We start from the raw sequence: 13371 nt of genomic DNA, 5'->3' as shown, positions 1-13371 counted from the left end.
CGTAACGGTAATTGAATGTACTGATGGGAAAAGTGAGTCAATCTACTTTCCTATGGTTCTTCTACCCGTTATCTCTAAAAAGATTGTATCTGACCACGGTGATCCTGAGCAGGGATTTTTCTCGTGGGCTCTAAGTTCCCTTCCGTATCTAAATCTGTGATCCATGCATCAGAATGTAGGCCTCCGGGCCTCAGTTTCTCCACCTGTAAAATAGGGGTGGGGGCAGAAGTCGGTGCCCCGGCCTCTAGGATCCACTCCGGCTCTAAATCTGTGATCCTGCTGTTAGAATTCGGGCTCCTCATTCATCCATTCATTCACTCATCCATTCATTCATTCATTCATCCATCCATCTACCCATTCATTCATTCCGCCCAGCGCGGGGCGGGGGCGTGGGTGAGAGCGCGAAGGACGAGAGTCCCAGACCGAAAGCCTGGGGGTTTACACCTTCGTCTCTCTCCCCTTCTCCCCGTCACTCTCGCCCCCTCGCTCCTCCCGGGACTACCAGGCCAGCCTGGCCCCGCCCCTCCCTCCGTCCTTACTAGACAAAGCGCGGAAGGGAGCGGCGGCAGAAAACTACAACCCCCACAATGCCATTCGGAACACTGCCCCCCTGATAGGCTGACGGCGATTTCCCGCCTTCCCCTGCTTCCGGCCCGCTGCCCGCTGGCGGTCAGTTGTTGCAGCTGCTGGAGCAGCGGCCCGAGGGTGGAGCAGGAGACAGCGGCGGAGGAGGAGGACGAGGAGGCGGCGGCGGCGCCGCGGGGACCGGTGAGGGCTGCCGTCCTCCCCGATGCCCGACCTGGGCCGCTCCCCGCAGGCCGTGGCCGCTCGTCCGCCCTCCCGGGACTCGGGGCGGACAGACCGATGGGGGAGGGGGTGGGGAGAGAGGGTGGGGGGAGGGCGGGGGAAGGAGGGGAGACGGAGGCTGTGCTTCTGTCTGTGTCTGTGGGTCGGGCTAAGAGACGCCGCCCTGCCCCCTCCCAGCGTGAGAAGGTCAGCGCCCCCTCCCCCCTCGCACGGACTGGTTCTGTTCTCGCTGCAGGGCCCTCCTCATTTTGTCGGCATCCCCTCAGTACCTTGCAGCCCCGCTACGTGTGAAGCGCTGGGTTAGGGGCGAGGGCCGCCGAGGCTCTCCCCGGGTCACGTTAGCTGGGGTGGTTGGGTCTCCCTCCCCTTCCACTCGCCGTGGCTGACCGTATCTGCCTTCCCCCATCTCCCCCAGCCCTGGGGTTCTCTCTTTAGGACAGTAGCTGTACCCCTCCTTCATCTTACTGCCTTCGGAGATCACCTCCAACTTACTCTGTCTGCGTCCTGTTGGCATCTACTTGTGTGCAGACCATCACCCCCTTTAGACCGTCAGTGCCCTGAGGGCAGGGATGGTCTTTTGAGACCCTGGCACATAGTCGGTGCTTCATAATGCTAGCTGACTGATTGACTGTTAAATGCTTCCTATGTTCTTGGGATCTTTTGAATAAAGAGAGGAGGTTTTCTCTCTCCCTAGGGTCTCTTGGGGGGGGAGGGAGGGCACTGCACCATTCTCTGCCCTTCCTTCAGCCTCCTCCACCGTAGCCCCTCATTGCTTTGTCCGAATGTCCCCGTGTTTCTCCCGTCATAGCTAGAATGTGATAAACCCCCAAAGCCCTACCAATATGACCCCATCGGTCCCCGCAGTCATCTCTGTCTCCCCCCTAAATGCAGCAGAGGCACTGTCCTGTGTTTGAGTCCAAGCCTTATCCTTATCCCCCTCAGCCTTCGGGTGCTGGAGCACATCGTGTTCCTCTAAGGGGTTGCCAGCTTTGTATCAACTACAGCCTGAAGAAACATTGTTGCCTTTGCCTTCCAGAGTCTCTCGGGCCCTTCTTAGCACCTTAGTTTCTTGGCCAGCTCCAGCACTTGCGTCAGTTATGAATTTCTCTGAAGTGTTTAAGCTCTCAAATCAGCTCAGCAAGTTCTCTCCCAATGGAAAATTCCTGGTGAGTTGTCTGTGGTTACTTAGACCATTGCTGGTCAAACTGTGGTTGGCAATTTCAGATGAGCTAGGAAGGCTGACTCTTAATGCCACTGACTTGATGTGTGACATTGGGTAAACCAGCTGCCTTCTCTTGGCTTCATTTCCCCTTCTGTAAACTGAGGGGGTTTGTAAACTTGGTGTAGTAGGAAAAGTGCTGGATCAGAATCAGAGGACCCAGGTTACAGATCTGGCACTGCCCACTACTGTCTGTGGGACCTTGAACAAGTTACTTCCCCTGCCTGGGCCTCAGTTTCCTTCTGTGTAAAGTGAGGGGGTTGGATTACATTACTTCTAAGGGCTTACTTTAAATCTGTGATCTTGGGTCAGGTGATCCCTCAGGCCCATTCCTTTTTGGGGGGAACAGAGAACACTGAACTAGATGCTGGGAATGTGCTGTCAGTCTAATAAGAGTGAAACAATAATGCAGAAAATTACAATAAGATATATTAGAAAGTGTTGGCTCTAATAGTTGAGTAGAACAAGAATGACCTTAGGTCACTTGGTCTGATAACAGAATTGGGTCATTGCCTAGTACCCTCATATAACTTGTGACAGGAGGAAACACTTCTTGACTCAATGTTTTTTCTAATATGCGGTATTTAAATAAAATTTTTAAAAAGTTATTCATCCATATGGTGGAATGATGTTGACCAGCCATTGTCATGGAAATCAAATTTACTGTGCCTATGACCAAAGCTGTGGAATCGAGTCCTTCTGCCACTAAAAAGTGCTTTGAAGTAGTAGTTTTTTGTTCACTTTTGCTAAGTATACACATTTGGTAACTTTACTTTCCCTTATCCCTTCTTTCTATACTCCAGAACATTGGAAGTAAATGATTTAAATAGCTTACATTCTGTCTTGGTGAGGAAAAGTAGTTTTTTAAGATGACTAGGATTTGAACTTTTCGTTCCAGAGATTGGAAATCTTATGCTTATGTTACAAAGCTCTGTCCTGGATACAAAATTTAGCTTTGGATATATGCCATTATAATTGTATAATATCTTTGGAGTAATAGAAAAAAAAACCCAACCCAATATTGAGACATCTCCTGTCTTAACTCATAAATTCCACCCAGAAATTTATCGGATGTCTGTCATTCTAATAAATAAGATTGCCATTGGTACTAACTCAACAGCTTTGGCCTCACTATACGCATTTTGTGAAGCCTATATTGTGGCAACTGTAACTTAAAGAATTTATATTTTTGTCTTTTTTTAACCTAAAATTACAGAAAATTAAGCATTCAGGTGTTAGTCTAACAGCACCTTAGGACCTATCCCTTAAGGGTTTGATGTTTGCTTGTGTTTGGGGGACGAGGTTGGTGTGTCCATTCAGTTGGTATAAACAAGTGATCACAATGTGGTGTCATCTGTGACATCTGTATGTAAAGAGAAGTAACAGATGCTTGCCTAATTTTGGCACTCTTGTCATTACTGTTTTTGATGTTTAGTTAAAACTAATAAGGAAGACTTTTCCTTCAGATTAATCTAATCCTTTAATACTCTTGAAGGATCTGCCCCAACTTAGTGCTTTAATGAAACATTTGCATATTACCAGTTTGAGATACCTTAAAGAAAGCTGAATTTATAATGTATATTTTTTCAGGTGTTGATAAAAAGATCCCATATCATAAAGAAAGAATGAGTAACAGCAATTTTCCAAAAGATGATTAGTTAAAATTTAGCTGCTGCTGGTGGAACTCTCATATTTTTTAGAAGCTTGGGCTTATATAACAAATGTTTTAGAAAAGACTCTGAGTAATCTGTGTCTTGCAGTTTCATACACAGAATGTATTAGTAGTCCATATGCAGTTAGCTGGCTTTTCGCCTGGGCTACAGAGACAATATTGTATAAATAAACAAAATAATAAACCTTGATCCTTTCCGACTATAAACTGTTGCTGACCTTAAGTATGATGAGTCTTGGGGAAAAAAATCTTTAGTGGGCATTATTTTTTACAAATGCTCTTAAAATTGTGAATTTATTTAGAATAAGTCAATAATGCAACTGCTCTTAAATAAATTCCAGTCTTTCAACTAAACCATTAATAGTTTCCTAGGTTTTTGGACATTTAATTCAGGCTATGTAGTATAAATTTAGATAACTGAAATATTTTATGAAAAATAGTTGGAATTGAAGTATATTTATCCTAAAGTTAAAACTGCATGTTTTTATGTCCATTATTAACTAGAATGGAGTTTTCTACTATGAGCAAATATTAGCATAAATCCACCTGCGTTCATTTCCTCATTGTTATTATTTGTCATGTTATTTGTACTACGAACGAAAATACATTTTACTTTGATGAATGAAAAATAACAAAAATACATTATAATTGCTTCCTAATGTGTAACTGGAAACAGGCCAAGTGCGTATGTTGTCTTAGACTGACTTTTTCAGGGAAAATATCTAAATCTATTAGAAGTGAGTTGATATGACACACATATAGATGTTCAATAAATATGGAGTGAATAGTTTCCGTTTTCATAGAACTTGAATAATGGGATTCTAATGTACTTGATTCTGTTGAGAACATGAATGAAAAATTTTCACATTCTGACTTAAAGGACTTTGTAATTTTATTGGTTTGGAGACTTCAGATATGGAAACTCCCTCCATCCCAGACATATTGCAATTCCAATATAACTTATAATTTGCCTGAAGCAAGGAGAGGTTAAGTAACTTGTTATGGGCACATGGCTAGTGTTAGAGATGAGACTAGAACTCAGATCTGCTTTGAAATCCAGCACTTATCAACTACTCGAAGGGTCCTCTCATTGCACATTTCTAGGTATGTTCAAAGACTGTCACTGTTACATATGTGACACAACTAAACTGTATTTTTGTATTATTGTGAACTTATCACATACCACTTTTTAATAGTACGATCCTCCAAATTAATTTAAATTATTTATCAAATATAATATCTTAATGCCTTTCTTCTGAGTGAGGAGCTCAGAGTGATTCACAGATATCTCTTCCATTCTTTTAGCATGTCTATAAGGTACATTGTAGGAGGGTAGTGTTAACCATTTGGTTTGAGATACGTAAACTGAGGCGTAAAGAAATTGTTTTTTACCTGGGAACATAGCCTTTATAAATATTTATGGAGATAAAAACAGTAAACATTTGTTTAATAAAGGAATATTGGTCACTAAACATAATTACTAATTTTATATTAGATATTAAGATAAATGTGTATCTGCATAATATATTCACAGTTTTAAATCCTACAAATATTAATTGCGTATGTATATATATACATATATGTACATATATATATAAATACACACACACATACACACACACACACACACACACACACATATACACATATACTATCTACCCAGTACTCTCCTGGCACTTTGGTCATTTTTACCAGATACTCCTTTTAACAGCCTTGTTAGGTATGTTCTTGTTATGACTTTTAAATTGTCTCAAAAACAAACAATGGTAGGACCAGGAGTGGTCCCTCCTTCCTGATTCATTGTCTAATTTACTTCACTGCACTCTTTTTTGTATATGCCAAGTCTATCCCTTAGAATATACTTAGGAAAGAAATACAAGATCATATATTTAGGTTGTGAGTTGTTAAAGATGTTATAGGGGGAGAATTGCTCTTCTCCAAAGGAATTTTCAAGTCTGATTTGCAGGAGCTTCCCCCCCCTTCCCCTTTGTCTTTTGTTAAACATTTTTCCCTTTCAATGGTTTGTATAGCTTAGAATAAACATAAAAACGGATAGATATAAAACATGATGTGTGTGAGACTTATTAATAGTTCAGAAGGAGAGCGATTTACCCTCTACAAAAGGCTTGGCCTTTTAAGACATTTATTACTTTGGTATGTGGTTTACAAAGCTTAACCTCTTTCATATTTAGGCTTCATGTGTCCAGTACCGTTTAGTTGTTCGAGATGTGAGCACTCTCCAGATCTTTCAGCTGTATACATGCCTGGACCAGATCCAACACCTAGAGTGGTCAGCAGACTCTCTCTTTATACTGTGTGCTATGTACAAACGAGGGCTGGTACAGGTAAGTGACTTATCCGAGCCCATGTGCTCCACTGGGATTTGGAGACTTTCCCAGTCATTTATTTTGGAAAAGAAGTGTTGTTTGAGTCTATGCCAGGATAAATTTGGCAATATGATTGGAAATAAAGTCTATATTTTAGGGCTCGTGTAGTAACTCTTGATTTTTTCCAAAGCTAGGACAGAACTTACATATATAAATACATATGCATATATATACATGTATGTAATGCACATATATGTATGTTTATAATACAAATAAACGAATACAGACATAAAACAAATATTCCCTATTAGGTGAAAGCAGGTTAAGAATTAGAAATATTTGCACATCATTAGTTAGTAATTTGGGTGGTATATATTTCTGAAAAATCTCATATCCAGCCACTTTGTTAGTGACTTGAAGTTTTGGTGAATGAAGCATTAGGGATGCCTTCCATTCAGTGTTATTAACTCATTAAACGTTACATAAAGTAGATTTAATCACCAAGAATTATGGCTTACTTTTGTAGTGGAATCCAGCGCCAGTCCTTCATGGTAGCAGATATTTACAGATTTCCTGAATTCCGTGATAGGTGCTTTTTTTGATGATCAATTCTTCCTTTTCCTATTTTTTGGTTCTTTGAGGAGATGAATTTTTATAGACTTATCTGTTTTTTCTTCTCTGTCTCTCTTGAATGAATTGAGGTCTGGTCCTTAGAACAGCCCGAATGGCACTGTAAGATAGACGAAGGCTCGGCTGGACTGGTGGCTTCATGTTGGAGTCCAGATGGGCGTCACATTCTCAACACAACTGAATTTCATGTAAGCATGAAGTCATGAATATTCTTCGTGTATCAAATGTTACTCTGTATTCACTTGCTCCTAAAATAGATTGAGAGTTTTAAAGCCATGCTATCCAGAAGGAAATTTTTATTTTCTAAATTTTTCTATAAGTCTAAATCTAAATTGATCACTTGATTCTTTTTGCAATATCAGGAAACACTGTAATGTCAGCTATTTTTGTTCTCAAAGAAACAGCGATTAGCAGTAATTGTTATTTAATTCAAGAAGAGACTGCAGTATTTGAGGTGATCACTGAGTACTCGGTAACAACTGGCTTACCATGCATTGATGGTGTTGAGTAAGAATAAAGTCACCAGCTTCATTTGAATATTTACGTTAAGTGAATTTGGCCGGTATTAAGCAGCTTAAGTAGATGATTTTTTTTTTTTGCATAAAAATTTCTAAAATTTCTCAGCTTGAGCACTTTTAAATTCTCGCCTACTGCTTAGGTAAGGATTGGTGATTTTTAAAATATATTAGCACAGTAATTTTCATTGGCTCAGCCTTATATTCAGGAGAAGGTGATGAGAATATTACCATCTAAATATTTTTATATAAGCTTCTCATTGTAAAGTGATTATTTGTAATCAACGCCAATCAAGTGACTAAAACACGTTCAAGCAAATAAAGGAAGTTTTTCCAGTTCAGTTGATTGAACTTTGAATGTCCTTTGAGAGTTTGCCGAGTTCAGCTCTTCTTGATGTCTATCTAAGGGTAATCTCAGCATTTGTTATCCTAACATTCATTTCAGATATGCCTTTGTGATTTGTGCTTTGGAATTGTGTTGCACCTCTGGAAGTTTAATCTGACAGGATCAAATAATCCTGTCAATGAAAATACCTTTTAATAAACTTCGGAGTTTGTATGTGTACAATGGAAAGTCGATATAGGCCAGTGCTAACAGTTTAAGATTCCTATAAGCAGTTTTATGTGGCATAAACACATTCCACAAAAGGTTCCAAATTGTGGAATTTGTCATATTCGAGGTATTTGGTATCAGGTGAATAAGCTCTTAATTTTCTTCCTTCCCATCAGCACTTCCTTTTCTTTATGAGGTGAGAAATGCAAGCACCCTTTCAATAATGTCTACTCTCTACAGGGTGGAGGGGAACAGCCCAGTTGTTAAGCTTAAATTCCCTAAAGATAGATCAATGTCTGAGCCTCAGTAACCCAAACTGTGAACGACTGCACGCTCTGCTCAGGATTGTAGCAGCACGTGCACATGGGGGTGGTGAGTATTTATTGCTAACCATTGGAACTCAGAATGACCCTGCAGGATTTCATGAAGCTTTTGCCAAATTGGCATCTGTGTGGGGGTAGGTTTTCTCTCCAGCTGTAAAGAGGTTGCTAAATTAACTTGTTTCAGACAGCTGGTTGGGCCGTGCAAGTGTCTCTGTTTTCCTCGCTGTAGGGCTCCAAATCCATAGCCAGCTAGAGCAGATTATTGGAGAATGTCGGAGATGGGATTTAAGAGGGATACTTGACAAGATCAGGGATCATGTAGAGGGAGGGTTTAAAGATGCTTTCTGCCCACACTTTACAGATCTGTTGTTTGAGTTTTTCCTATAATCCCAGCTGGCAATATTCGTGCTTGTCATTTTTTAGGCCCAGATAGGAACTTGATAATGGTTCAGCCTTGGTGCTCTTATTTCTGGACCAGAATAAACAAAGACCAGACAATGTGATTCATCTTCATGTTTAACAGTTTACATGCTGAGGGATCCAAATGCTAATAAGTTGTTTATGTTGAGTGTTCCATGTCTTGTACCTGTAGCAATTAAAGTACAGTAAGTACAAGATAAACTGATTTGTGCTTAAATTTAATTTATTTCGACTTCACCTTTGTTGGTGCTTTTAAACAATGAAGTAATATACACAATGAGGGAGCTGGTGGCTCAGTAGATAGAGCACTGAACATGAAGTCAGTAAGACCTTAGTTCAAATTTAGCCTCAGACACTTCCTAGCTGTATGACCCTGGGCAAGTCATTTTACCTTTTTTGCCTCGGTTTCTTCATTTGTAAAATGATTTGGAGAAGGAAATAGCAAACCACTTTGGTGTCTTTGCCAAGAAAATCCTCCAGAAGGGTCACAGAGTCAGACCCAACTGAAGAAGTACACATGTTAGCAGCAAACTAGCCAGTATATAGGATTAGGCATATATATCTTGTGGGATGATATACTCTCTCTGGGTTTAATGTTAACTTATTTTACTGCCAGTAAGAATTGTTTTGTTCCTTCAGTCATATCAACTCTTCGTTGGTGTTGATGTCCATCCACATTTGAATTTTCTTAGCAAAGATACAGGAGTGGTTTGGCCTTTCCTTCTCCAGCTCATTTTACAAATGAGGAGACTGAGGCAAACAGTAAAGTGACTTGCCCAGGGTCATACAGCCAGTAAATGTCTGAGGCCAGCCTTCTTGACTCTAGGCCCACAGCTCTATGCACTGTGGCTGCACTGTGACACCACTAGTGACTCAAGAATTGTAGGAATCTTGAAACAAAATAGGCACTTGGAGCATGATCCCTATACAACAAACACCCCAGTGAAAGGGAGAACCACTTAAAAATGGAAGTTCAGCTGAACTTTGAAGGATGAGTGGGATGTAGATAAAGAGAGAAGAAAGGGCCAGACAGATCATTCTGGGGAGGGGGAAGGGCACGAACAAACATATTGTTCTGTGGCTGCAAGACTTGGTTGTGGATCATCAGTAGACCAGCAAGAGTGGGGAGGGAGCAGAGGGAACTGGGCAACTCTGATGCAGTGGAAGTGACAGATGGACCGGGAGCCAAGAAGACACAAGTTCCAGTTTTGTTTCAGTCACTTATTAGCTGTGACTCTAAGCAAGTGATTTAACTCAGTTTCCTCATCTCTGAAATGGGGATAATAATAGCACCTACCTCCCAGAGTGGTGGTTGTGAGATAATACTTCTAAAGCACTTTGCAAACCATATTGAGCTGTGGAAGTGCTAATTATCCTGTCTTATCATTTGGTGGAATAGAGAAGGACTTGGCAAGCTAAGCTTGGGCCCAGTTATGGAAGGCCTGTATTCTGAGAATGCGCTCAGAGCCTCTTAACATCTCTAAAAGTTGCTTTTCTTAGTTGTAATAATGACCTAGATAGAAGAATGGCATCTTTTTTCACTTACGTGTAATGTTTATTGCTACAAGATTTCCTCACTTGATATATTTTAGTTAAAACTAGATAAAAATCTCCCCACTTAAAGAAATTTTTGTCACTTATTACTGAAAAATTCAGTTATATAGTGTTTTCAAAGTGAATTTTTATTATGGCAGGTAGAACTAACAGCTAAAAAATTGTTTCAAAGTAGGAATTTTGAAAGGCCTGCCTAATTGAATAAGTAAAACTTATAATTAGTAGCACCTTCTATATGAGGTGGGGCAGGTTGGTGGTGCAGTGGATAGAACACTGGGTTTGGAATCAGGAAGACTGAGGTTCATGGAGCTCAAATCCAGCCTCAGGTGCTTATCATTCTCATGATGTCACTTCTCTTTGGGAAGAAAGGGTGAATAACAAGTTGTTTGACCTTGGACAAGTAATTTAACCCAGTTTACCTCAGTTTCATAGATGAACTGGAGAAGGAAAAGGCAAATGCACAACAAGATCTTTGCTTTGAAAATCCCCAAATGGGATCATTGAGAATTGGATACAACAATTTGCATCAGATAATGTGCTGAGTCCTTAATAACAACTCATTTAAGTAGATTAAACTTCTTGCTAGCATCTTTCAAAAAATATTGCAAATTTGGCTTAGATGAAAGTAGAGAAGGAAGATCCAGTTTAGCTCAATCTTTGATCTCACTTTCTGAATTGGTAATCTGAATTAATAAAGTTTTACAGTATTGGAAAATTATTATTTTCTTAAAAGATGAATAGTTTTGTGTCAGCTTGACTAGGTGTCTTATAAATTAATTTTAAATATTTAGTGATAAAATTTCAATATGTAGAAATTAGAATAACAAATTATGAAACTTAGATTTCTCTAATTTAAAGATAGTTCTTCATGGTTTCTCACAGATTGTATTGGAGGAGTCTTGTTCTTTTGAAATGATGTGGAGAAAGGAGTAACCTATATTAAAATGAGCCCTTTAATAGAAAGTTGATGACTTTTTATGCTGCTAAATGAAAAACCTGACTGATTCACATATTAGTTTTTCTCCCTGGTCTGAATATCTACTGTTATCACTTACAAATAAAAATGTATATTTGTTACTATTTAGAATAAGAACTAACATTAATTTGTTGTTTGAAGCATACATCCTATTGAGCAGTGTGTGCTTGAGTTAGCTTTTCAGATCCTGCGCTGACAGTCATGACCATGTAAAGGGTTCTGTGACCCAGTCAAGTCGGGGACAGTCAGTTGAGCTGAAGGTTGTTTATGTCTTATTTAACGAAAATCACCAGCCTCACACCTGCTCTTAGCAGTCAGACTTGGTGATGATGTCCTTTAACCCCGTGCTGGAGGCTCTTTATCGCATTACCATTGAAATACTTTTTATTTCTCAGCTGTTTTTTAGACTATCTTAAAAATGCTTCTGCTTTTGGTTTGTTTTTCCACTCCAAAACAACAGCTGAAAACTTTTCTGAGCCTGTTTTCTTTGCGATTGGCTTTTGACAAATCTACTTAATTCAATGGGCACATGTACTAAAGGATTTCTAAATAGTTACTATAGTAGCATATATTAAATTAGTCTTGGTATCCTGGAAATAATGCAATTAATTTTAACTTTGAAAATTTTTTGGAGAAAAGGACAGAGTGTTTTTTCAGGGAGAAAGCACTCATCTAAAATTCTTGAAACATTTTACCCTGCCCTCTCTCCCCTTTCCCCCACTCTAGCCACTCTTTTTCTAAGGAAAAAAAAATTTTCTCATGGAGAGTGATAAATGAAGCTTAAGGCAGATTCATAAATAACGATCAATTCAAATTTTCCTGATAAACAGTTTTCTGGAGAAATCTAAAAGAACAGATTATCCAGAAATCAGTTGTATTTTACCTAATGTGTTTTTTTTTAAAGATAACTGTAATTGAATTTATCTTAATAAATACTTGTTGAAATGAATTTGCTTTGTTATGAAAATTTTAAATCTAACTTAGTAGGAACAGAAAATAATAACCACTATAATAGCTAATATTTGCATATTTAAGTTTTGCAAATTGCTTTACAAATATGATCTTATTTGATCATCACAACAGCTCTAGAAGGTAAGTGCTATTATTCCATTTTACAGATAAGGACACCAGGCAGACAGGTGAAATGACTTGCCCAGGGTCACACAGCTAGGATATGTTTAAGGCCATATTTGAACTCAGGTTTCCCTGACTCCAAGTCCACTTTCCATCTTGTATTCTATTAACACTTGTTGGTTGTGGGTCAGAAACATGACCTGGAGAGCAGCGATCGTTCATATGCAGCACACCTTGTCCTTAGCAAGCTTACCAGCTCTGATCGCAGGATCTGAGGTAAAAGAGGTCTCCCGGGTTATCTTGTCCCATTCAGACCAAAACGTCTTCTGGGCTGCATTTACGATGGTGACTTTCCTTCTCAGGGTCTGTTTTTCATCTGTAAAATCAAGATAATAATAGTACCTACTTCAATGGATAACGTATGCAAAGTGCTTTCTAAACCTTAAGGCATTATATAATGCCTTAAGGCATTATGTTATCATAATAATTACATTATATTATTATATCAGTATTATTTTAGGTGCTAAGACTTCCAAAGAAGAGAGCCCGTTACTTCCCAAGGCAACCCATTCTATTTCTGCCTGACTCTAACTGTTAGAAAGTTTTTTCTTATAATAAGTCTACATCTACCTTTATGCAGTTTCCACCCTTTGCCATTCTTATTTATCCTCTGTCTTTCTATATTTATCTTCCACTTATCTATATTTGTCTATCTATTCTAGCACTTAAAATTTTGTTGTTCAGTCGTGTTTGGTTGTGACCCCATTTGGGGTTTTCTTGGCAAAGACACGGGAGTGATTTGCTGTTTGCTTCTCCAGCTCATTTTATAGATAAGGAAATGGAAGGATACAGGGGTAGGTGACTTGTCCTGGGTCACACAGATAGTAAGTGTCTGAGGCTGGACTGGAACTCTGGGCTTCCTGACTGCAGGCCCATTGCAGCTCTTAAAATACTTGAAGATAAATAAGCCATCAGTGAGTAGACCACTAAAGCTATAGAGATGGTATAGGCTGTGGCACTTGGGAGCGTGCCTGGGTTATTGACTGATCTGACATTGATCAAACATCTTGTCCCAGGTTGGTTTGTGCATAGCATATATGTGGGATAGTGGGAGAAACTGAGATAGCAACAGGAGGGGAGGCATAAAAATGATTGCTAGGATATCAGAAAGAGGGGATGAGAATGAAAATAACTAAGTTAGCTAATTAAATTATTAGCTGAAGCTGTCACGTGTACCTGAAGTACAGGTTATATACCTAGGAGTTGAATTAAGGTTGGAGGAAAGGGAAAGGGACTTCCTT

General features: G+C 39.5%; 1 protein-coding gene across 1 annotated transcript in view; it reads left to right on the top strand.

Moving 5' to 3' along the window:
• Window positions 1–645: 645 nt before the first annotated feature.
• The window catches only part of WRAP73 (WD repeat containing, antisense to TP73), a 40867-nt gene continuing 28141 nt past the window's right edge, over window positions 646–13371 (top strand). The window contains exons 1-4 of the mRNA XM_072608639.1: window positions 646–768; window positions 1844–1973; window positions 5891–6043; window positions 6727–6843. Coding sequence (XP_072464740.1) covers window positions 1905–1973; window positions 5891–6043; window positions 6727–6843 — 339 coding nt within the window. The 5' untranslated portion in view covers window positions 646–768; window positions 1844–1904. The remainder of the gene's footprint in view (window positions 769–1843; window positions 1974–5890; window positions 6044–6726; window positions 6844–13371) is intronic.

Source organism: Notamacropus eugenii, chromosome 5, assembly GCF_028372415.1.
Source record: "Notamacropus eugenii isolate mMacEug1 chromosome 5, mMacEug1.pri_v2, whole genome shotgun sequence".
Classification (NCBI taxonomy): domain Eukaryota; kingdom Metazoa; phylum Chordata; class Mammalia; order Diprotodontia; family Macropodidae; genus Notamacropus; species Notamacropus eugenii.
This window is presented reverse-complemented; position numbering and strand designations above follow the sequence as displayed.